Source organism: Cervus canadensis, chromosome 2 (genome assembly GCF_019320065.1).
Source record: "Cervus canadensis isolate Bull #8, Minnesota chromosome 2, ASM1932006v1, whole genome shotgun sequence".
Taxonomy (NCBI): Eukaryota; Metazoa; Chordata; class Mammalia; order Artiodactyla; family Cervidae; genus Cervus; species Cervus canadensis.
Window position 1 is genome coordinate 32,347,485 of NC_057387.1, and position 23,759 is coordinate 32,371,243.

At 53.7% G+C, this 23,759-nt stretch overlaps 1 protein-coding gene across 2 annotated transcripts; it reads right to left on the minus strand.

The window, feature by feature from the left end:
* Nucleotides 1–512: 512 nt before the first annotated feature.
* CSF1 (colony stimulating factor 1) lies at nt 513–20,569 on the minus strand. 2 transcript variants are annotated; one of them, XM_043460391.1, is made up of 9 exons: nt 20,014–20,569; nt 16,693–16,818; nt 15,367–15,429; nt 13,635–13,805; nt 9,623–9,770; nt 7,389–8,410; nt 6,827–6,879; nt 6,442–6,500; nt 513–2,641 (listed from the first exon to the last, which is right to left on the minus strand). In XM_043460391.1, exons 1-8 carry the CDS (start codon nt 20,050–20,052, stop codon nt 6,455–6,457), a joined length of 1,668 nt encoding a protein of 555 aa, XP_043316326.1. In that variant the 5' UTR covers nt 20,053–20,569; the 3' UTR covers nt 513–2,641; nt 6,442–6,454. The 2 variants fall into 2 exon arrangements, with proteins under 2 accessions (XP_043316326.1, XP_043316327.1); XM_043460392.1 differs by having other exon boundaries at nt 7,389–7,519; nt 20,014–20,567.
* Between the last annotated feature and the right edge of the window lie 3,190 nt (nt 20,570–23,759).

The window sequence follows — 23,759 nt, forward strand, 5'->3', positions numbered from 1 at the left end:
TGGTCTCCTCTCCAGAAGGAAGCTCAGGACTTAGGGCCACTCACGAAACTTGCTGGCTCTCTTTCCTTCTGCCAACTTCACCTTGTTCCCAGTCCACAGACAGGGCTCATTCACTTCATAGCCTGCTAGGACCTGGACAGTAGAGCTCAGTGGTCAAGGAGCCTCATCTTTACAGGGCCCTCGGGCCCTTGGACAGAGCCCAACCAGCCGTTTTCCTGGGCTGGGCTAGGCTGTGCTGGGGCAGAGGCTGGTGGCCAGGCATGAGGTTTGGCTGGTTTTTGTCCGTTTTTCCTCCTAAACGGATATGCAGATGAATGTGTTTGGACAGCGATAATGCAGGAGGTTTTAGTAACAAGAATGGAACTTGGAGACAACCTTCCTTCCCCAAGTATTTTGAAAAATGCTTTCTGAGCTGGAGCTCCCCCAGTAGCTCCCGGCCCCCCCCCCACCCCCCACCCCCCCATTTTTGCCATCCACACCCCAAAAGCAACTTTTTCCATGACTCACACATGGCAGCTTGTGCACTTCTTTTATTATTAAATATAAAAGCAGCTTCCTATTTTTTAAATAGATATTTAAATGACTTCATATAAAATAAATCAACCACTTCCAAGTATAAAAACAAAATCTCACAGTGTGTGAGCCAATGTTCCCTCTCGACTTTCTCAGAGAAAAGAAGGGTTCCTGTGCAGGCAGCCGGGTAGCCACCCAGAGGGGGTGCAGGGGCCCCTCCCACTCCTGGGTCACCAAGAGCGCACAGTTTCTGTGATGGGTTGGATTCGCTTTCTTGATCTTTAAAATACTATACGTTCAAGGGGTGGGGAGTGAGGGAGGAATGTTTTTTCTGTGGTTTTTTTTTTCTCCCTTCCACTTTTAAATACAGAGTTTTTAGTAACAAATATAGAGTCTGTGACTAGGAAAACGGGCCTCCTGGGGAAAGTTCTACACTGCCCATTCCTCAACTGATAGCAACAGGGCAGGCAGGGACCAAAGGACCCTCACTTTCAAGGGCAGGAAGGGAAGCTCATAGGCCCCGGTCCAGCGGCCAAGTCCAATAGGATCTCTTGGTGGCGGGCCCGGAGCAGCAGGAGAGGAGGGACACAGTAGCACAAAGGCTGAGGGCAGTCTACTGGCCTGTCACCTGATGCCCAGAACTCAGAGTCGCAGCCACTGGCCAGTCCAGGGAGCTGAGGCCCTCAAGGCAGACCGGAAGCAGCTGCCTGGGCTCTCCGAGTCCCTCTCCCACCCTGGCTCACCTGGTTAGAGAGATGATACTAGTGAGGGGTGGGAAGAGAGCTGGAGGGGGTCACTGCCTCCCGGGCTCCTGACAGAGACACCGCTCAGCCCAGGTGTCTGCTGACAGCAGCCTTTGGACTGTGGTGGGAGCAGGGGCCTGGACAGGGAAAGAGGCCGGCCGGAGGGGATCAGGGGTGCCGACCCCTCGCCACACCTCAGGGGCAGGCCGTCAATTTCAAAGACCTATTTGCCATCAGAGATCACCCTGCAGTCTCTCTCTGTGTCAGTCCCTCCCCTCCTTTTCGCCCTCTCTTTAGTCATGTCCCTCTTGGGAATGTCAAAGTGCAAGATGCAGAAACCTGGGTGAACAACGCAGCCTAAAGACCAGCTCTGGCTGCTGGCCCCGGGAAACTCTCCCACCCTGATCCATCCCAGGCAGTCAGAGCCGGGTCAGCAGAAGGTCAGGGCTCAGGGGCTCCCTCAGTCGACAGGCGAGGCCGGCTCGGGCGCTCAGTGCAGGAAGCTGGGGAGAGGCTGGAGGAGGGGGAGGACGGACAGGTGTTTGCTCTCCAGGATGGATGGGGCAGGCTGTTCAGCAGGCAGGTTCAGTATTCACAGTGCGATGGTTTCCTTCAGAGGAGAGGCTCTGCACGGCCTCCTGGAGGAGCTCTGGCAGGCCCTGGGGGACGGCGGGGCAGAGGCCAGCGCCTGGTCTTGCCCTGGGCATCGCGAGCCAGGCCAGGCAGGTCCTGAGGGCCGGGTTGGCATCCCCTCTCTGCCTGGCTGCCGACAGAGGGCACAGAGGCAAGTGGAGGGTACAGACCCGCCCCGGGCGATCAGTGCAGACCAGCAGGCCCAGAGGCCTTCTCTTCCCGTCTTCTGGGCTACACGCCTTTACGGGAAATCCAACAACGCTGTCCCGCCCTGTGAATCTCATGCTTCTCTCTCTGGAGACAAGTCCCTGCTTGTCGGTGCTGGAATCCCTTGGCGGCAGGCAGGTCCTCTGACACGAGGGCTCTTCCATTCCTCAGTGCCCACCCTGCTCTCCCATGTCCCGTGGGCCTCCAGATCCCTAGAGGGGAATGGGCAGAGGACACAGCCCCTGAGGGACAGAGGGTCCCCAGCCGGGCTTGGCAGCCTTCCTTAAGCGGATGGGAGCCTCCAGGGCCCCTGATAAATATCAGCAGCGTTGGGGGCATCCTCCAGCCCTCTCTTAGTCAGTCCAGAGTCTGAGGGTCAAGGGCAGAGGAGCCCCAGCCTGGCTGCTCTGGTCTAGCCCTGCTCTCCCGAGTCCAGGAGCTCTCATGGTGGGCAGGCCACATTCCCGGGAGAATGGTTGGGGAGGGGTGGTGGCGGCCGTCCCCACAGTATCTCCTCCCATGGAGAGACTGTCCTGTGTGCCCATCTGTAGGGGAGAGAAAGAAAGGCTGTCAGCTGAGTGGGAGTCAAGGGAGGGGTCGCTGAGGACATGGGTGGGCGAACTAGAGCGTTCCTGTGGGCTGCTGCAGACAGGACTTCCTCCCATCCTTTCCTTAGCCTTCCCCGCCACCCCAGACACCGCAAGGGCCCTGGGCAGCTTTCTCTGGCGGCAGCCCAAGCCGCTGAACAGACTGGCCTCACCTCCTACCTCCTCCTGGGGAACTAGGGACCACGGGGGAGGTAACAGGGCCTGGCAGAGGTCTGAGCGGAGTTGGGATGGGCGTTACTCAAGTGGAGGGGTCTACCAAGGAGGGAAGGGGGCACTTGAGTGTCCTTAGATGCACCCCTCACCCCAGGCAATACCATCTCACTATCTTTGGTCTAAAAAAATCAAGAGCGAATCCTGCTAACTCTAGCCAAGAAGAGGATTTTCTCATTCCCACTCCACACCATTCATCACAGAGGTCATCACACACAATACTCAGGGCAGCAGGGCAGAGGTATCTGAAGGGAAAGAACTGGGGGCAGTTCCAGACAAGGAAACTCCCACCCTGCCATTTGGCCTGCTAAGCCCTAAGCAAGCCAGCCTCCTTCCGGATGGGCCAAGGGACTTGCCTCCCTGCATCATGCATAGGAGTCAGGGCCCTGCTGTCTCCCAGCCTTCCCCCATCCTTGTCTTCAGAACGCTTTGTTCCCAGAGCAGAAATCCCCTGGCTTCCATCCAACAGTTTGACTTTGGACCCTGTGCGGAGCTTCCCTCCCTGACTATCCCTGGGCCCTACCAGCAAAACCCGTGATGGATAAGGAGGAAAGATGGGACCATAGCTTCTGGCTCCCAGCCCATTCCCATGCTCTGGAAGGCAGGCGGGGAAGACCATAAACTGGACATGAGCCACGCTCGGTATGGCTGGGCCACAGGCCCTGCTGGGGCCAGAAGGGAAGAATAACCAAGTGGGCAGGCTCCAGCCCACTGCCCCTCTTTCTTGGTTCCTTGGAGTGGAGGGGTCAGGGTCCACATTTCCTTTCTGAGGGTCCCTCTCTTATATCTCTGCCTCTGTGTTTCCCCCTCTCATTAGGGCAGCAGTCTCAGTTGGCCCTAAGGCTCCTGCTGCCTGGCCTGGAGACCACTTTAGGGCAGGATCCAAGTAGGGGTCTGTATGTGGCCCTGGCCCTGGATCACTCTATAAGTGAAATCTTCAGGGGAGGAAGAAGAAAGCTTGGGAGGGCCTGAGATTAGGTAGGCAGAAGGCCAAGGCCAAGGAGGGAGGTGGGCGACCAGTCAGAGGGTGGTACAGCATTGAGTCGTGAAGTCCCCAGGGACCTTGTTCCATCCTCTGCTTGCCAGTTCTGAGGGGTCTGCCTCATTCTTACAGCCCTGCCAGTGTCCCATCTGACCCATTTGAGTCCACCTTACCTACAAGGTGGACCCCGGGAAGTGTTATCTCTTTCACATGTGTTCCACATGTATTATATCTTAAAGAAAGAAAGGAAGTGAAGTTGCTTAGTCATGTCTGACTCTTTGCTACCGCATGGATTGTAGCCTACCAGGCTCCTCCGGCCATGGGATTCTCCAGGCAAGAGTACTGGAGTGGGGTGCCATTTCCTTCTCCAGGGGATCTTCCCGACCCAGGGATCGAACCCGGGTCTCCCATATTGTAGGCAGACGCTTTTACTGTCTGATACTGTTCTCTAAATAGGCTCCCCTGGTTTTAAGCATTTGGCAGATACCCTATCTCTGTAGGAGTGGCCCAGACCTGTCATTCTACACACTAGAAGGCCCTGAAGTGCTGGCTTGCATTTGGCATGGGTGTGACTAGAAACATGAATGGGCCAGCCTGCCAATCTGCAATTTAGGCAAGCAGCCAGCTAGCCAATCAGCTTCATCAATCAACTAGCTAGTTAGGCAGTGACTAGCTAGTTAGTTGGTCAGAGTCATCTATCCAGTTGGTCGGCCAGTCAGAATCAACTAGTTAGCTAGTTAACTGGTCAACCAGAAGGCTGGCCAGTTAGAGACAGCCAGCCAGGGTCAATCAGCCAGTCAGCCCTGAAGCTAATCAGTCAACATCTATCGAGTTCTTAGTATGAAGCATGAAGAGGCCCTCTCTGTTTAGGACTTAGGGTAGAAAAAAAAATGCAAAAAAAGTAGAAGACACAGTCCCTGTGCTTCAGGGGCTTACAGACTCCTTAAGGGTACTCATACGCATAAAGATTTTAAAATGTATGAAAATAAACAACATCCAAGGAAGTGCAAATCAATATAGCAAGTTAAATACAAAAAAGATGAGTAGGAACTAAAGGAGCAACCAGAGGATGATGGAGACCATCAGGAAGAGCTGATTTCTGCAGGCTGATTGTGGTTTGAGGGGAAGGAAGGGAGGAGGGCTGTGGAGTGCCTGGAATTGGGGCGCCAGGGGTGAGGAGTGATAAGAGTCACATGTTTATCAAATACATGGGTGAGGACAACAGAAGACACTCACTGATGTGCAGGAAACATGCTGGGAGGACTGTGAATACAGAATTAGGATTCAAAACAATTTCAGTTGGCTCGGGTGAGGGGCTGAAACCAACAAGGTGGTTTTTAACAAGGATGAATATAAATTCCTGCACACTGGTTAAAAAAAAAAATTAAGTTCTCCAAGAACAGGATAGAGTCCACAGGTTTAGGGGAAATGGAACTAGGGGGTTCAATAGACCACAAGTTTAACATATGACAACAGAATGATATGGTGGTTAAAAAAAACAAAACAAAAGAGCAATGCAGTCTTAATTGGTACAAATAGAAAAACACTGTCCATATCAAGTAAGGTAACAGTCCCTCTGAACTCTGAGCTGGTCAGACAATATCAGGGAGCACTATGTCTAGAGCTGAGAGTCACATTTTCAGAGGAACATTGACAAACGAGTGTGTCCAAAGGAGGATGACCAGGGTGGTGAGGGGTCTGAAAACCACATCATATAAGGAGTGTTTGAAGGTCTTGGCCACCCTTAGCCTAGAGAATTCTTAAAGGGGACATGGACACGTGAGTTTAAATATTGGAAGGCTCTCATGATGGGGAGAGGGCAGGAAGCCAATTACATTCAAATAAGGAAGGACTTCCCCACGGTGCTATTGGGACAGGGCAAGGAGCTTGCCTGTGGCTGAGAGTGTGTAACCAGAAGCAAGCTGACTCCCCATCAGGGATGCAGACAGGGGAGGCCTCTCTGCAGTGGGATTCTAGACCAAATGACCCCCGGGAGCCCTTCTAGGACCATGCTTCTATCGCTCCATGGATCTAAAAGCAGGGAGGCAGAAATGGTCTTGGTTGGGAGGAAGGCTCCAATCAGGGTGCACACAGAGAGGAAGCTGGCAAGAGATGTGTGTGAGGGGCTGCTGCTGGAGGAACTTGGGAGCCAAGCTGAGAATGTTGAGTTGAAGTGGTTGGTGATGCAGAGCTGCTGAAATTCCCCTGGAGGCTGAAGACTTTGCACAAACAGTGTGGTTGCTTTGGGATGAAAGATGGCAGCAAAAGTCGAAGCTGGATGCAGAAATAGTAGCCTGATTCAGAATTAATAGTACCTGCCCTCAGGTGGAGGGAGTGAAGTCGCAATAAGAGACCTGAGGACCCGGGGAGAAGAGGGTTGGCCAGACTTGGCGTTGGATGGAAAAGGGAGTAGGAGAGAGAGAGAAGGGAGTCAAGGGTGGGAGCCTCAGGGGAGCTGGTGGTACCACAAGCAAGTTAGGGTGAGTGGAAAGTTTGGGTGTAACCAGTTTTAAGGGGTGGCGAGAGCTCCAGATCAGCGTCTTACCTTAGGATTCTGTCTACACTGGCAGCTCCTCCTGTCTGTCCTCTTCCTGGGTCAGGAGGCTGTGGGCAGAGCACAGGGCTGGTGTAAGACTTCAGCAGAGGCCAAGGAGTGAGGGAACCCCAAAACCCTCACCGACATGCTCCAGCCCTCTCAGATTTGGGAGACCAGAACTGCCTAACCCTAAGAAGAAATTAGGAAAAATCCCAGATATCTAGGGAAGAAGAGATATGCTTCCTTCTCGCCACCCACCCCCCGCATCCTGTTCTGAGCTTCATTTCCTTAGAGCAAGCGGCAGAAAGTCTCCTCCAAACCTAGATGGAAAATAGATGCCAAGACAGCCCCCCTCCCCCCGTGCCTACCAGAGCCCCCTCCCCCAAATTCTCACCTGCCCTCTGGTTGCTCCATGGGAGAATCCACCATCTGTGGCTCTCGATGGCTCTGGGGGCAGAAAAGAGCTGGCTCAGTGAGGAGCTGGGGGAGGGTGGGGGGCCGGGGCCCTATCCTCAGGCAGGGCTGCCCTGGGGCTCTATGAGTGAGTTGCCCAGGTCTTCCCTCAGCCAGAGGGCCAGAGGGCTTCCAGAGGCTGCTCCTATCCCGGGACTCCTTACCCCTCCACCGCTCTGCATAGTCTCCAGGGATGCCCTGCCCTGCACAAGCATCACTTTCCTCCTCCGTCTCCTGTCTGGGTTCTCACCGCGCTGTAGCCCAGGAAGAATGTCTCCTACTTCTCTGCAGCGTCCCTCTGGCCGATTTTGCAGCCTGAGCCTTCCCCATTCTTGAAGAAACCCTCCACTTGCACCTCCCACCCTCTGTGCTCAATCAACTTCCTGTCTCTCAGAGTCTGAAGAACCCAGCCTGAACCCAAGTCGTCCCCTGCCCTGCTCCTGCGCCCAGGCTCTGCCCCACCCCACGAGCCGCCCTCCTCTCCCCCATGGGGCTCTTCTTACCCGCCGCCGCCGCCTGTAGAACAGGAGCCCGCCGACGGCCAGCAAGACCAGGATGATACTGGGCACCAGCAGGCGGAAGACAAAACCAGGGAGCTGGGGGTCGGAGGCTTCCTTGTGCTGCCTCTCATGGCCTGCATCAGTCAAAGGAACGGAGTTAAAACGGGCCGGGGGCCTGGCCGCCCCCTCACTTGCTTGTCCTCCTTTCAGCTCTGCGGGACTCCTCCGGTCCCTGGTGCTCCTCCTGCCTTCCAGCTCCCCAAGGGACAGCACGTGGCCCCCGGAATGGCTTCTGGGGAGCTTTGGCTGAGAAGAGGGGGCGGAGGGACTGCTGAGGCCTTTCGGGCGCAGTGCTGGGGTCTTGGCCAAGCCTGGCTCCTGGTGGTCTCTGGGCGAGGCAGAGGGACGGTCTGTCTTCTCAGGTGTGTGACTCCAGGCCTCCGTGGGTCTCATGGGGCCCAGTGTGGGCAGGTGTGTGCTAGTTGCATCCGCAAGCCGCAGCCCTTTTCCTGATCCAGAGAGTGCTGAAGATGCTGGGAGGATGTGACTGGGGCTGGCAGGCTCTGTCTGGACCCTGCGTCCTCCCAGACTGTAGGAGAAAAACTCTGCCCCTTGGGGCATAGGACCCTCACTAGCCTCTCCGGAGGCCTCTTCCAGGGCCATGTTAGCACCCAGCAGAGAGTCAAGAATGTCTTCCATCCCAGTGACAGGGGCTCCAACCGAAGGACCGGGCTGAGGAGAATCTCCAGTGGGGTGGCCCTCAACGCGTGGAGTCTCTGGCGACTCAAAGGTCTGGCAGGTGCTCCTGGGTGGTCGCTGCTTGGCACTGCCCGGGTCCACTGTGCGAAGGGCCTGCTCTTTGGGCAAGAGGGAGCTGCCGTCTGTTGCCTCAGAGTCAGCCCAGGTCAAGCCAGCCATAGGGGCTGTGGAGGGGGTGGGGAACTGCTGAGGGGAGACAGAGGCCAGGTCACTGCTAGGGGTGGCTTTGGGGTACAGGCAGTTGCAATCAGGCTTGGTCACCACATCTGAAAGAACCACAGAGAGAAGGAGAGAGAAGGATGGGGAGGAGATAGAGTCACCAGCCTCCAGCACAGCTTTCCCAGAGGGATGGAGATGGGGTGTGGGTCTGGGGGGTCCCCTCAGGCCCTAACTCAGCCCTGGGGCTGAGGTGAGGACAGGACTGGAGCCAATGCTCATGACACAGGCTTTAGACAGGAAAGGAACAAACTGCAAGAAAAGAGCAAAGAGTGGGGTTTAGACACACAGGTTGGGGGATGGGGTCAGGGAAGACCAGAAAACTGCCCTTTCTGGAGATCCAGCTGGCCAGATGCCAAGCCAGGGGTGACAATAGCCAGCCAAGATGTTGAGTAGTGGCCTCCAACACAAGACACCCTCAAGCCCCCAAGACACTGTTGGTTGGAAAGCCGCAAGGTGGAGGGGGCGGGGGGGGGGGTTCATGCACAGCAGGGGGCTACGCAGCCACGACCACAGGTGGGAGCAGGCTGGGGCTGGCATGTGGCCAAGGCTTGAGGCCTTGGGGTTGAAGCGACGAGACTGGACTTGGCCATTGGCAGGCCGCAGGGCCTCAGCCCTTGCCTCGGGGAGCAGGGTTGAATGTAGGCGGGTACATTGGCACAGGACGCAGAGACGAGGACAATGCAGGGTACATGTGTGCGCAGCTGGGCCAGCGCTGCCCGGGTTTGAATGATGCTCAGACTTCAAATCCAATCTTGTCCCTTGAGGGGACACTCAAGGCATCCTGGGGACTTCTGGAGCCAGGCTATCCTGGTGATTCACAGCAGGGCTCCTGGAGCAAGCCCTGACTCCCGGATGGAACCTCTGCTGTGTCCACGGAACCCCCCATACGTTCAGCCAGCCTGCAGAGCCAGTGGGAAAGCTGCCATGCCTACAGGGCTCTCTGAGAAGGCCCCCTTTTCCACGCCCTGGTCTCACAGCCACCAGCTTGATCCTTCTTGATGCCTCAACATGCAGACATACGTAGGCGTGCATGCACACACATGTCGGAAAAGACATGTGCCTAGGACCACTCAGAGGTACACGAAGCCACAGACGTACACAAAACAAGCACGTCTACATACACAGGAGCACGAGTAGCAGCCAGGCTGCCTCCCAGGGGTCCCTCCAGCCCGATGTGTCACCCCCCCCAACCCGATGCACCTCTGTTCCACTCACCCTGCCCCAGCCCCACACTTGCTGGCCCCTTCCAACATGCTTACCATGGCTGGAGCATTTAGCAAAGCTGTTGTTGCAGTTCTTGCTGAAAACGTTCCAATCCTTTTTAAGGAGATTTTTTGTTTCATTAAAGACATTCTTGATTTTCTCCAGCAACTGGAGAGGCGTCTCATGGAATGTTCGGACACAAGCCTGGAAGGAGAGCAGAGCCCCCTTGATGAGAATAAGCACTGGTCCCATGTCTGTAGCTTCTTTGTCACACTCCCTTGGCCTTTCTCACATCCGTCTTCTTTTTCTCTTGTTTTCTCCCTGCCCTCTACCCCTGTTTGTAGGACCCCTATGTCCTGAGGTGGTGAGATTTATCATTTATTCATGGCTCCATTTAGCACATAGTTATGTGCCAGGCATATGGTAACTACCTGGAAATCGTGTAACGAATGAGAGAGAGGTGGTCCCTGGTGAAGTTGGACATTGAGTCCATCGGGTCACCAGCATTGTTACAAGTGCAGTGAGTCCTAAGAAGAATTATCTGAGCGTGTATAACAAGTGGAACTAAATGAGGACTTGGGAGAATCCCCAAGGAACTGACTAAAAGATGAGCAAGAGTTAACAAGGAAAGGAGGTGGGGTTGGAGAGAGCTGTCCAGGTGGTGGGAATAGACTGTGCAAGAAAGAACCTGAAATGTTAAAAGATGAAAAAGAAGGCTAGAGTAGGCTATAGCACAGCCATCTAGGAGGAGAGTGGCCAGAGATGCAGCGGAGAGAGGTCAGCGAGGACCAGGTCCTGTGGGGCCTTGTTGGCCTTGTCAAGAACCTTAACCTTATCCACAGAGCAAAGAAAACTTCTGGGGCATGTTGGGGAGGTGGGTGGAGCCTAAGACTCTAATCCTTTAGAAAGAGCATCCTTTGTGTGAGGAGAAAGGCCTGGAGGAGGCCATAGGGCTGTGGATCCTTCTCTGGCATTGGTGTATCTTGACAGGAGAGCCCAGACTGCCCCAGTCCTGTCTGCTGAGCTGCTATTTTCTCTTCTGCTCATGGGACCTAGGCTCCCCATGCCCACTGGGGCTCTGAGAACATCACACTCCAGGTTTTCCTCCCTCCCCTTGAGCTGCTCCATCTCAGTCTCCTTACTAGGCTGCCCACCTCCACTTGACTTCCACAGGCTGGCATTCCACTCGCCCCCAGACACTGCGCCCATGGCTTCATCGCATCTATAGCCCGCCTGCTGATGAACCCGAGTCCTTCCTTAAACTGAGCTGCACAGGGAAGAACTATGGGCTTTACTAGGCACTGAAGTTCTTGAAAGCACCACTGGATGCCCAGGGGCTGTGCACAGTAGGTCCTCAGTAAATGGTTATCAGATAAAGGAGAGAGGAATGCAGGAATGGGAAGCCCCGGGCTTGGCTTCATTACTCACCAACTCAGCAACACTGGCCAAACGAACTTTCCAGCTTGGGCTCATCTCCTCATTTGTCAAATCAAAACGACAATCCCTGCCTGCCTCCCTGACAAGGCAACTGTAAGGAAGAGGTGACCTCTCTTCCTCTTGTCTTTCTTACAAAATATCTGTGCTCTTCATACCTCACCTCATACATCACAGTGAAAACAAGGACAGAATGTCCTGGTGTCTATCTGTCTCAACAGAGGCAGTGGCTTTTCACCTTCCGAGCTCTGAATCCCTCCCCTGCCAGCTCCTCAGGAGACCTGCTCCTCTAGCTTCACCTGCTCCCCGCCTCCCAGCATCCCTGCAATGTGCAGGGCAGGTGGCTTGCTAAAATACAAGATTCCAAGGCCCACCCACAGACCTAGTGAATCAGACTTTCTAGGGGTACATACTGGGAATTTGCATTTAAAAGTTTTTGTGTTTTTTTTTTTTTTAACTAGAAGTTATTTGAGTTTTTATTTGTTTAAAAGGAAAGGTGCTTTGGAACTGGAAATTTTTAAATGAAGACTTCCTTTTGCTTTTATTATTATTATTAGCCACACCATGCAGCATGTAGGATCTTAGTTCCCTGACCAGGGATCAAACCCACACCCCTTGAAGTAGAAGTGTGAGTCCTAACCACTGGACCACCAGGGAAGTCCAGGAATCTGAATTTTAAACTAGCTCCACAGATGATTCTTATGAACCTCAACCCTGGAAAACCACAGATCTAATACTTCTCCTATTTAAAAATATTTCCTCTCTCCATCCCACCCTCCCTCCAGCTAGCTCTCTTTTTCTACATTTTTTTTTGAGCCAGGTTCTTCCACAGTGCTGTCTCCACTTCCTCACTCTCTGTCCACTTGCTCTGGCACCTGCCTCCAACATCCACATTGCCAAATCCACCAGACACTTTTCAGCGCTTCTCCTGCTTGACATCTCAAACCCCAGTTGATAAAGGTGACTACTCTTCCCATCCTGAAACGCTCTTTGACATAGGCTCGGTGATCTCACACTCTCCTGGGTTTCCTCCCACCCCTTATGCAGCTCTTCAGTCTCCTTGCCAGGCCCCCTTCCTGTGCCTGACTTCTAAATAAATGCTGAGATTCCTGGGCCTGTTTCTCTTCTCACAGTTGGCAATGTTATGAAGACCCCTAGCTTCACAGATGACCTTCAGACCGATACTGCTTCCGTCTGTCAATCACCAGCCAAACTCCAGATTCGTACACCCAGCGACCTACTCAACATCTCCATTCAGTCATTTCACAAACATCTCAAGCATAGTGTGCCCCAGCCTGAAACTCCTGCCCTTCCCCCAAACCTGCTCTGTCCCACTTCAGCATCACCAGAACTCTATGGGCTGCAGACAAAACCACTGTCATTCTTCTCTTCCCTCAGCTCCACATGGCCAATGCGTTGCCAAATCCCCTAGCTCTTTCTCTGAACTCAGAAGGTGTCCCCTGGCCTCACCTTCACTGCACAAACCTAGTCCAAGCCGCCTGGACTTGCGCCTCCTGCTGGCTGCGCAGCCTCCATCCCTGATCCCTACACACCCTTCCCAGCACAGCAGCCAGAATGGTCTCACAGCGCAAGTTAGACTAGGTCCCTTGGAGAAGGAAATGGCAACCCACTCCAGTACTATTGCCTGAAAAGTCCCATGGATGGAGGAGCCTGGTAGGCTACAGTCCATGTGATCGCAAAGAGTCGGACACGACTGAGCAACTTCACTCATTCACAGTTTAAACAAAATCCCACATTTTTTTCGACCCAGCTGATCTGGGTCACCCAGCTGGGAGACCCAGGCTCCCACCTCCGTGGCTCTCTTGCCTTCACTCCCAGGCCTTGGCCATGCCAACCACGTTGGGAGGGCCTGAATGTGTGTGCTCCCGCTCACTTAGGGCTCTGTGCCCAGCGTTCTCTATTCTGGAACACTCTGACCACTTTTCACGCTTCCTAACTCTTACTCATCTTTGAACCCCGAGTGAATAACTTTTTACTCAGAAGCCTTCCCTGTCTCTTCTTCCCCACTGCCTTTTAAATCCGAGTCCCATTTCTCTCTTCTGGAGCCCCACATACTTCTTCCTGGCTCTCTCCCTCACCTCCTCTGGTCTTCACTTTCTGGTTTGCTTTCTGCAATGCAGTTATTGCCACTTTACTTCTACTTTATTTACGTATTTTGTTAACTGTCTCACCAACCTCACATCTAAGCTCCATGAATGTGGGGAATTTTGTCTGATCACAGCTGTTCCCCAGAGTCTAGAACAACATCTGGTACACAATAGACACTCATTGATTCTTTGTTGGATGAACGAATAGTCCTCATGGGTTAAAATTCTATCTACTTGTGTCATTGTTTGTCTAGTGACTGCCACCCTCACTTAACTATAAGCTCCCAGAGGCTGGGAACCATGCAGTTCCTGCTCATGAGGAACATCAGCAAGGCCTAGTACCGTCCGTCCTGCACAGTGAGTCCTCCGCAAAGGTTTGTGGAAGGAATACGCGAGTGAGAGCACAAGTGAGCAAGGACCTGGGGTGAGGCCAGTGAGCATCTCTGTGCTTACAGGCGGGGTGGTACCACCGCAGCTGCCCTCTGCCCTCTCTCCCTCAGTGCTCCCAGCTCCAGGACCCTCCTACCTTGTCCTGCTCCTCATAGTCCATGGTGAAGCAGCTCTTCAGCCTCAGAGAGAGTTCCTGGAGCTGGACAATGACTTTGGCATTGGGGGTGTTGTCTTTGAAGCGCATGGTATCCTCCATTATGTCTTGCACCAGGAGAAATGCCTTCTTAAGGTAGCACACGGGATCATCCTGGAAAGTAACAACCTGGAGTTTATGACCTGGCTGATGCCACTCGGGAGCCCAGGCTCTGTGCTGGATGCCCCCTCCCAGACAGACTGCCCGACCACTGCTCCTGAGGAGAGGACCATCCACTCCAGAAGACAGAGAACACGGCCCTCAGCTGGCTTTCACTCTCCCTTGTTGGCATCTGACACTACTGGGGATTGCCTTCCCTACTGATTCCCTTTCCTAGAGGGAAGGAAATGTGGACTCTGACCAGAGTAGTGCTTGGATTTCTGAAAGGTGAGCTCAGATTGAAGGTGCATAGGTAGGGTGGGTTCTGAGGAACTTCTCTTTTTCTGTCTCTGACCCTCTTTTGGCTTGCTTTCACAAGAAGCTCTTTACCATACGGCTCCTTCTAATCTTCCCAGCCACAAGGGTACTGGAGACTACCCCAGGGTCCAAAGAACAACCTTAGTGTTTTGTCTCCCTAAAAAGATGGTGGATGCCTCAATGAAGACTCTGCTTTAGCTCTGTATTCCTAGTCCCTGGTCCAATAGGTTCCTTGTAGTAAATGCTTGGTGAGGTGGGAGTGAGCAAGTGAGTGGAACATTGAGGTTACTCCTTGGGCTGTAAGATTTGTCTCCAGTGCTAATGGAAGTATGTGTGGGTCAGGTGTGCAGAAGCTCAGAGATGGGAGCAAACCCTGGTCATGATGGTGATTTTGTGTCAGGCAAGAAGATGAATAGATGTGGCATAAAACCTGGGGTGGGGACAGCTGGAAAGGCATTACAGGCATCAGAAAGAGCATGTGCAGAGGCTTGGAGGCAGGAAGGAACACAGAAAGGGGGTAGTGGGTTGGGCTGTGTGATGGGGACTGGAACTTGTAAACCCAGACTAGACAACCAAGGCTTTCCCCTGGAGTGAGGGGGTCTCCAGGTTCAGGAAAGGCAGTGAAGATAACAAGTTGTGGTTCAGAGAGCTCCCCCCAGTGGTGGGATGAGGAGCGCACAGGAGGAGAGGAGGCCATTTAGGAGGTTCTTGAAACTGTCCAAACAACTGATGGGGTGGGGCCCCAGAACCCAGAGATGCTGAGGAACCAGCATCACTCAGTATCTGGTTGGGCATGGGATAAGGAGGAAGAGGGAAAGGGCTGGACTGATCCCCTTGGTTGCTGGTCTGGCTGTTAGATGGAGGTGACGTCCTTAAGCAAACCATGTGACCCAGAAGAAGTATTGGTTTGCCTTAGGCCTTACAGCCTGCCTTCCTGGGTTCAAATCAGGCCTCCACTTCTGAGCTATGCCCTCTCCCCTGACCTTTCATAAACAAGATGAGTGAACCACATAGTCGGGATCAAAAGTGCCTGACACATTGTAAGTCCTTGACATGTGTCAAGCCAGGAGAAGGGCACAGCAGGGGACTTGAGCCTAGGACCCTGACCAACCCTGGACCCTGGCACCCCAGACTTGGGCACCCTGGGGTCCTCACACACATACCCTGAGCACCTCTAGGATTTCTCCTGCCCACATACACCCACACTGGTAAGTGCATACATATGGGCCCATGGGTTTTGTAAACAGCCATAACTCACCAACTGCTCCTGGTCTACAAACTCGAAGGAAATTTGGCACGAGGTCTCCATCTGACTGTCAATCTGTAAGAGAGAACAGGCTAGTGGTGGCAGGTGTCTGCAGTTCCAATGAGCTTGCCTAAGAATAGGGACTAGAGTTTCTGGGGTTTGATCCTCATCCATCTCCCCCAACCATATGTGAGAAGACAGAGCTAAGGTTAGGGGAAGACCTGTGACTTCCATATGGCCAGGGGAGGGATGGAGAAGAACAAGAAGCCTCGGTCTTGTACCTCCTACTTTATGAAGTCTGACAGATGCCAGTTTGTTATAAGGAAGAACTGTCTAATACAGCATAGAGGACATAATCTCCTGTGGGAGGTAGTGAGCTCCCTGTCCTGGAAGGAATTTAAGCAGAGGTTAGACAAGCTCTAGGAATTCAGGATATATACAGACTGGGGCTAGATGCCCTTACAGCCCCTGCTGCCCTTCAGAGCTGTGGTTCTGTGATTCTGAGCCTCAAAGAATGCAGCAATTCTTAGTCTACTTTGTATTGCTACAGCAGCTACATACAGGAGGAAAAGCATAGCGGGTAAGAGAGACAAGAGGCCAGCCCACAGGCCCCAAACTAAAGGCCCTGGAGCTGACCTTAGCCAGTGGGGCTCCACCCTGCCTTCCTGGCCAGAGGGATGGCAAATTCTGTTCTGAGCGGGACAGCAGCCATGACAGCAACCTGATTCTGCTTGGCTGAACCACACTAGGAATTGTTGACATCTATGCTGGCCTGATGAAGGTGAGGCATGGGCTCCTTCAAGGCCCGGGTGAGCAGGCCATCCCAGCCCCAGGGTTCGGGCAAGAGCCAGGGAAGTGTCGGGGTAGGGCTGGGAGTCAGCTGGGAGCCTCCCTTCCAAACCTGGCCGAGGCCCTGGTGCCAGGCTGGCGGCACATCTGGGAATCCAGGAGCTAGAGGCAACATTTGGACACAGAAGGCAGACTGGGCTGGCTCCTGAAGGGAAGCATCCCATCAAGGGACAGCAGGCTTTATAAGCCTTTTCAGAGTCCTTGATGGACATTCTAGGCCATAGTTAGCCCAGGCAACCAGCTAGAAGCCCACCCTGTCCCCCGCCTGCAGGAGAGCTGGAAAGGGCTTCAGGATTGGGGATGGGGGTGGGGTCAGAGGCATTGACCTTTAGAAGCTCAATGAGAAGAACATTCGTGGAGCTACTGGGAGCCACAAGCCACATCCTGCACGGCCGTCCTCCTCTGCCTACAACCCCTCTCTTTGGCCCTGTTCCCTGCCTCCGTTTCCCCAGTGGGGAGAACCTGGGGTAGGCAGGACCACACACTCACCAGTTGCTGCAGGAACAACAGGTGTCCGTTCCCAATCATGTGGCTACAGTTCTCCGACACCTCCTTGGTAGCAACACTGCTCACCAGGAGACAGGCCAGCAGCAGCAGCAGAGGGCCCAGCCATGTCTGCGATAGAGAGGGCATCATTTTTCCCCAGCTTTCTCACACTCCCCAGGAACCACCCTGCCCTGCTGAGGATGGAAAAACAAGGACCTCAGACTTACAGTGCTACAGGCTCGGCCTCTCATCCCAGAATACACCATTCCCAAAGCCACCTTCCTCAAGATTTCCTAAGAACCATGCACAACCCTGCTCTCCCTTGATAACAACCCAAATGTCATCTCCTCCAAGAAGCTTTCCCAGATTAACCCAGGCCAAGCCATTCTACACACTGAACTTCTAATGAGGACATGGGAGTTGTGCCTACCAGTCTAAATGCCAGTCACACAGGAAACTCCTCTAATGCAGGACTTGCTTCTACCCATTATTCTGACTCTGTAACATCAAACACTGAGCCAGGCATCTTGGGAGCTGCCCACTCCTCTCAAGTTCATGTTCCTACACTGGCTGGCTTCCACACTTGGAGCCAGAGACATCTCTCTGGGCCCAGCCCTTCCTGCTACCTGATTCCACGCATGTCTGGCTCTGCTAATGGAAAAACCAGGGGCCCAAACTCAGTTTCACTGGGAACCTATCCCGCATCACAGACCTTTGGAGCCCTGGGGCTGTGTGTCAAAAAGAGCCCAACTGATTAATCAGAGGCAGCAGTGCCAACTCTAGACCATCCCTGGCTGGCACCTGCCTATCGGAGCTCCATCAGGCTCTGCATCCAGCCTGACAGCTCTTATCATTGCAAGAACATTTTCTGAGATCTCTCCCCTCTTTTAGCAACCCCTGAGCCAGTAGCTGCTTGTCCCCAGAGTGATGGACGAGCTCCTGACACCCTGTCTTTCCACTTCCTTCCTCCTTGCCAAAGTCCGCTTAGCCCTCTCCCTGGCTCTAGGTACCCGCTTCTCCAGCCAGAGGCAGAGAAAGACCCTTGGGCTGTCTCTCTCCAGATGGATGTCACCTCCTGGCAGGTCTGGGGAAATGCTGTCAAGGTGGGGTGTGGGTTGGTACCTTCCTGGGTTCTGGGCTCTGCCTTTTAATTCAGATGCTCAGACAAATAGTGCAAACAAATAGCACACTGGAGGCTGTGAAACAGCCCACAACAACATGCTGATTTACATACAACTAAAAGCCTAAAATGTTTGTCAGCTCTTACCAGGGAGGAGAAGCCCTGGCTGGGCTCCAGGTAGGTTGCAGGGAGGAGGGGCCACAGTAAGACCTTCAAAGATGGGGGAGGGGGGTGGATGGGTTGGTGGGGAGGTGGGGGGGGGAGGGGGAGTTGATGGCAGAGAGAGGAGGGGGAAGAGGGGCCTGGGGGAAAGAGGCTCAGGATGGCCCAGTGCTGATCAGCACCAGGGTCTGGTGAGGGTCCTGGTCTGACCTGGGAGAGGGAGACTGTGGAAGAGGGAGAAGATTCATGGAGGGAGCACTGGGCCCTGTTGAGGAGGGAGCTCTGGGTGGGAATGGCTGTGCCAGCCCTCAGGAACCTGCAGTTCAGGCCCCACGGGAGGAAACTGGGCCATGCAGAAGGTATGTCTCTGCCCCAGGCTGGTTGCCCCTGAGGCTTCAAGCCTCAGGTGTCAGTGGTTTGGAGGAAAGGGCCCATGGGGAAGGGGATGCTCAGGAAGACAGCCTTGCCACTGACAGTTTAAGATATTGATGTTCGAGGGCAGCCAGGAGGGGGCAATGCTTAACCCCAAGGGCTGCCTGGTTTCTGAGGTTATTTCAGGCATCAGTGTGGGGAGTGTACAGCCACCATGTGGGAGGCTGACTTTGAAGGTGGCCAAAGGGGACCACCCCAGCACCTGGGGCCTTGACTTGGCCTCAGAGGAGGAGCTGGACAGGTACCCAAGGGTTAACACTCTAGCTCGCGCCTGGCTGGGCTGGCTCTTCTCCCCCCTCCTTTCTTCTTCCCACCCACCAGCTTTGGCCTCTGGGGCAGCCCTAGGAATCTTTGCTTCAGGCTCAGAGAGACTCTGGGACATCTCAGCCCAGCCACCCATCCTCACCTGCTTCTCACCCTGTACCAAATTCCCCGATAAAACAGTCCCTGGAGAGACCTTAGCATGAGTGGACCCTCAGGCTGCCCCTGTCTAAAATCAGCCTCTTTCCTTCCACATTTACCTTCCTCCTCTTTCCTCACCATTTCTCACTTCCAGCCCCTATTTGTCTTGTTGTCCATCACCTCACCCTTCCTGACTTCCCCTCCTAACCCCAATCTCATCTCTCTCAGCTGGCTCTTCCTCCTCGTGGAAGGGCTGGTCCCTATCACCCTACTTGCAACCTCCCTCCCTTATCCTCTGAATATTTTCCTGTTTCTCTCGCTGCCCACCCCCTACACCAGGTTTCTCCTCTAGAATTCCTCAGAAGCAAACCCATTGGGAGACCACTTACTGTTCATTAATGGAGTCACTCTGCATCATCTAGCAGCTGCCCCAGCTACAGCCCATGGTTAGGGCAGGGCAGTGGTGAACAGCCCGCAGCCCCTGTCCACAGTTCTGCAACCCCAAACCTTCCTTCCACCTCCTCTACCATCATCAAGTCCAGGAGCTACCAACTAACTGAATCTGAATCTGCAGGAAGATCCAGAGCCGGCACCAGGCAACTCTGGTACCCCCATCCCCCACAAAACGGACTTGACCCAGCCACCCAAATGCCCAACAGCTCCTGTCTGTGAGCTGGAACAAGTAGTGGCTTGCCCGGGCTCCTTCCTTCTGCCTTGCATTCTATAAGCTGGATGGTACCTGAACTTTCCCCATTCAGAAGCACCCACTCCCCAGCAGGACCTAGAAGCATGCGTATGGCCCGTGTGGAATGCCCCCTGGGCAGGCGCCACCCTCAGGCGCACAGCCATTCCGCCTGTCCCTTGGCGGTGGAGAGAGTCTAGGACGGAGCTACTGCCCCTTGACTGCAAACCCCTCTCCTTTGCCCGCAGGTGGCTCTGCGTGCCTCTCCCTGCAATGGGCTAAGCAGTCTGCTCTTCCCCAAAGAGGTGCCGCAGCCCCAGGAGCAGCTGCAGGGCCGCCTCTGGTCCCAGCCCTAGCGCAAAAGGGGCCTCGCGCAGTCGGCGTGCAAATATGGGCCCGGTGCCGGGGGGACGGAAGAGCCTCGGCAGTCGGCGCGCGCTGGGGCAGTGGGCTCCGAGGAGCCGCGCCGCGCCGCCAAGCTCCAGTCCCAGCCCGGCCCGGGCCCGGCGCCGCGGCGATCGCTTACCGTGGGAGGGCAGCGCCCGGCGGCGCCCCGCGCGGTCATACGGGCAGCTGGGTCCCGGCCGGGCGCGTCGGCCGCCCTCGCTCTGCTGCTCGCTGCCTTGATCGCTGGCCGCTGCAGAGTCCGCGCCCTGGCCGAGGGCCGCGCTGCTGACCCGGGAGTGTAGAGGGACCCGCGGCGGCGCGCGGAGCACCCAGACAAACTTTCACTTTCCCCTAGCCGGGCTCCACTGGCCAGCTCCTCGGCACAGCCTTTTAAGCGGACTTGTGAGGCATGTGGTTTATGGGAAATCACCTTGGCCAGGCGCCAGACACACAGACACACGCACACACACAGGCGCGGGCGCACTGACACAGACACACACACTGCGGAGGCCCACTGAACGCCTCCCCGCCCCCACCCAGCGGGCCGGTCTTCTCCGTTCGTCTTCAGTCGCCCTGCGTGCTGCGCTCAAAGCCAAAGCCTTCAAGAAAGCAACGCGGGCTCCGCCGCCTCCCGCCCTCCAGCGCGCGTATTTTGGACAGAGCCTGGTCTTTCCTTCCGCGCTCTCCAGGCGGATCCGGTGCGCGCGCTCTCTCTCTCTCTTTCTAATATTTGTCTCGAGGGACTTTCCCTCTGGGTCTGAAAATTCCCAAATCTGAGCAGGAAATGGCCTGAGAGCAGGGGCAAATACTGGAGACCGGGGCCTCCCCGACTGCGCTTGCTGCGGCACCTTGTGGCGCCTTAGTCAGCAGGTTTGGGGGCAGCCCTCTCCTTATGCAGCCCCCAAAGCGCCCGCCCAGCGTCTGTCTTCTCTGCTGGGGGCAGGGTACAGGCAGAGAGGCTACTACCCGGCCAGAGGGGGATGAATTGTGTCCTGTGGCTGGGGCTGGGACACTCTGCTGTGTCCCAGGAGATGCTTCCCACACCTGATCTGCAGGTGATATAAACACTGGCTGGAACCCAGGTTCCCTCCTGAGCCTTAGACCTGGGCAGATTGGCACCCAAGCCCTACATTTCCCTGAGGCTTTTGAAAATGCATTTACTGAAATGATTAAGCTCATTTTGTCTCTATATGAGAATGAATCTAAATGAGGCTAAATAGGACAAGCCTGTTAGTCATAATGTCAAATTCGAGAGCTTTTTCTTTCAATTCACTAGGATTCAATGTTTCAGTCTCTCCGTGGCTCCACCCACCCTCAGCCCCTGGGAATTACATGATATGCAGCCATGTCTGGAAGGGGCATCTCTTGTCACTTATTCCAGCCCCAATTAGTAATTTTACACCTGCTTGCTCTTATTAATACTGGTGCCTCTGTTTACAATGCTCCTTTCCCAACTTGTGCTTAAGGCAAACACCTTCTCTGTCAAGGCTGAAGTTACACCACATCCTTCACTAGCAGAGCCTTTTTGGACTCCTCAGGCAGATCAATGATTCCTGTCCCTTGGTCTCACTGAATTTGGCTCCTCTCTCTGTAGTTTTTCTGATAAATTGTCATTCATTCATTGTCTACATTATTCTAAAAGTTTTTCAGGGGGTGCTGATAGCTATATTCTGGAGCATCAGACTGAAGCTTCAGCCCCACTGAGATTGAGACTTCCTCCAAGCTGGTCCTGGGTTTCAGTTCAGTTCAATTGTGTGCAATTCTTTGCGACCCCATGGACTGCAGCATGCCAGGCTTCCCTGTCCTTCACCATCTCCCAGAGTTTGCTCAAACTCATGTCCATCGAGTTGGTGATGCCATCCAACCTTCTCATTCCTCTGTCGTCCCCTTCTCCTCCTGCCTTTAGTCTTTCCTAGCATCAGGGTCTTTTCTCATGAGTCAGTTCTTGGCATCAAGCTTCAGCATTAGTACTTCCAATGAATATCAGTACTGATTTCCTTTAGGATTGACTGGTTGGATCTCCTTAAGTCCAAGGGACTCTCAAGAGTCTTCTCCAACACCACAGCTCAAAAGCATCAATTCATCTGTGCTCAGCTTTCTTTATGGTACATCTCTCACATCCATACATGACTACTGGAAAAACCATAGCTTGTCTTGTGTTTACCTCCAAATTGAAAGTGCCCAGCACATACTTGGTACCCAGTTGATAGTGAGTGAATCACATGAATCCATTAGAGAATAATTTATTCATTTGACAAAATGGCTATTAGCCATTTGTCATTAGCCATTAGTTCATTAGCCATGTGGCTACTATGTGCTGGGCACTGGGCTACACCTGGGAATGTGATGATGGACATGTCGGCATATCTCTGCTTTCATGAGTTTGGGAGTAGTCAGAGCTTAAAAGGTGTGGGGCAGCCCTGGATGCGCAGAGACTTGAGGAAGGAAGGCCAGAGACTGAGCCCAGCCAGAGGAAGGAGGCTAAGGGCTTACTTCCCCTGGGCATTGTCAAGTGGTCCCAGTACAAAATGATTTAAGATAACATGTTGACACGACTTGTTCTTAGGACTGATAAGAGGTTAGAGGAAGTGATGTGACAAGAAAACCTCTTGTCTTGTTGAAAGTGAGAGGGGGAGGGAGGCAGGAGGAGGGATCGGGATGGGGAATACATGTAAATCCATGGCTGATTCATGTCAATGTATGGCAAAAACCGCTACAATACTGTAAAGTAATTAGCCTCCAACTAATAAAAATAAATGAAAAAAAAAAAAAAAAGAAAGTGAAAGGAAAGTGAAGTCGCTCAGTTGTGTCTGACTCTTTGTGACCCCGTGGACTGTAGCCTACCAGGTTCCTCCATCCAAGGGATTTTCCAGGCAAGAATACTGGAATGGGTTGCCATTTCCTTCTCCAGGAGATCTTCCCGACCCAGGGACTGAACCTGGGTCTCCCACCTTGTAGGCAGATGCTTTACCGTCTGAGCTGGGAATAAAATCTTACCTACTCCCTCCTTCACCAACAGCTGCTGCCCCAGGCTCATGAAGGCTGGTGCTAGGACACAGTTCTGCCTCTGGAAGGTAGCCAGTCTCTGTCATCATAAGCCTTAAATTCTTGCTCCCCCTTAACTAAAATTCTTTACACACCCAGGTTTGAACCCTGACTCCATCACTTACATGCTATCTGACCTTACAACTCTGCTCAGTCATTCATTACGTGACCTGAGATAAACCTCTCTCGGGCTCAATGTCTTCATCTAGGAAATGGAGATGTTAATCTTTCTCACCAAAGTGTTGAGGATTTAATGGGATGATGCCTGCAAAGTGTTTAGCACAGGACCTGAAGGTAATAAATACTATTGGTATTAGCATTAGTATTAGTATTATCTGTCCCCTCACACAGGGCTGAAGCAGTGGCACAATGGCAGCGCAGTAAACTTGGAAGTCCCAACACCAGACTTCAGCCCCAGCTCTGCCATTCACTTGCTGCATGATTTTAGACAAAACCCTTATGACTTTGGAGCCACCCTCTTTTTTTATTTTGACAAAGGCAACAACAATAAGCACTTTACCCAAGGAGTGGTTTGAGAGGTCCAGGGGGTGACAATGTGGGGGTCTTTAGGGCATCAAGCAGCCCAGAATCAGTGCTGGTTATGAAAGAATGCTTTGGGATCATAGGCTGTGGGACGTTGGGAGGCTCTGCCTACGTGGAGCTGCAGAAGGATGAACAAGGTCCCCGATAACCGTAATTCCACAGTAGGGCTTGCAGTTAACTCATCTCTGTTACCTTAAAAGGAGAGGTAGTCAATCTTCCTGGCCTCAGGCAAGCTTTACCACCAGACATGGGGAAATTGAGGCTGGAAATTGAGACATGGTGTGTCTGCTGGGGGAC

Coding starts and splice junctions, on each gene's coding strand:
- CSF1 (XM_043460391.1), bottom strand. CDS start 20,052: ATGACCGCGCGGGGCGCCGCCGGGCGCTGCCCTCCCACG. Junction 16,819..20,013: donor CCGGGCGCTGCCCTCCCACG/GTAAGCGATCGC, acceptor TCTCTATCGCAG/ACATGGCTGGGCCCTCTGCT. Junction 6,880..7,388: donor TCTACAGGCGGCGGCGGCGG/GTAAGAAGAGCC, acceptor TTCTGCCCCCAG/AGCCATCGAGAGCCACAGAT.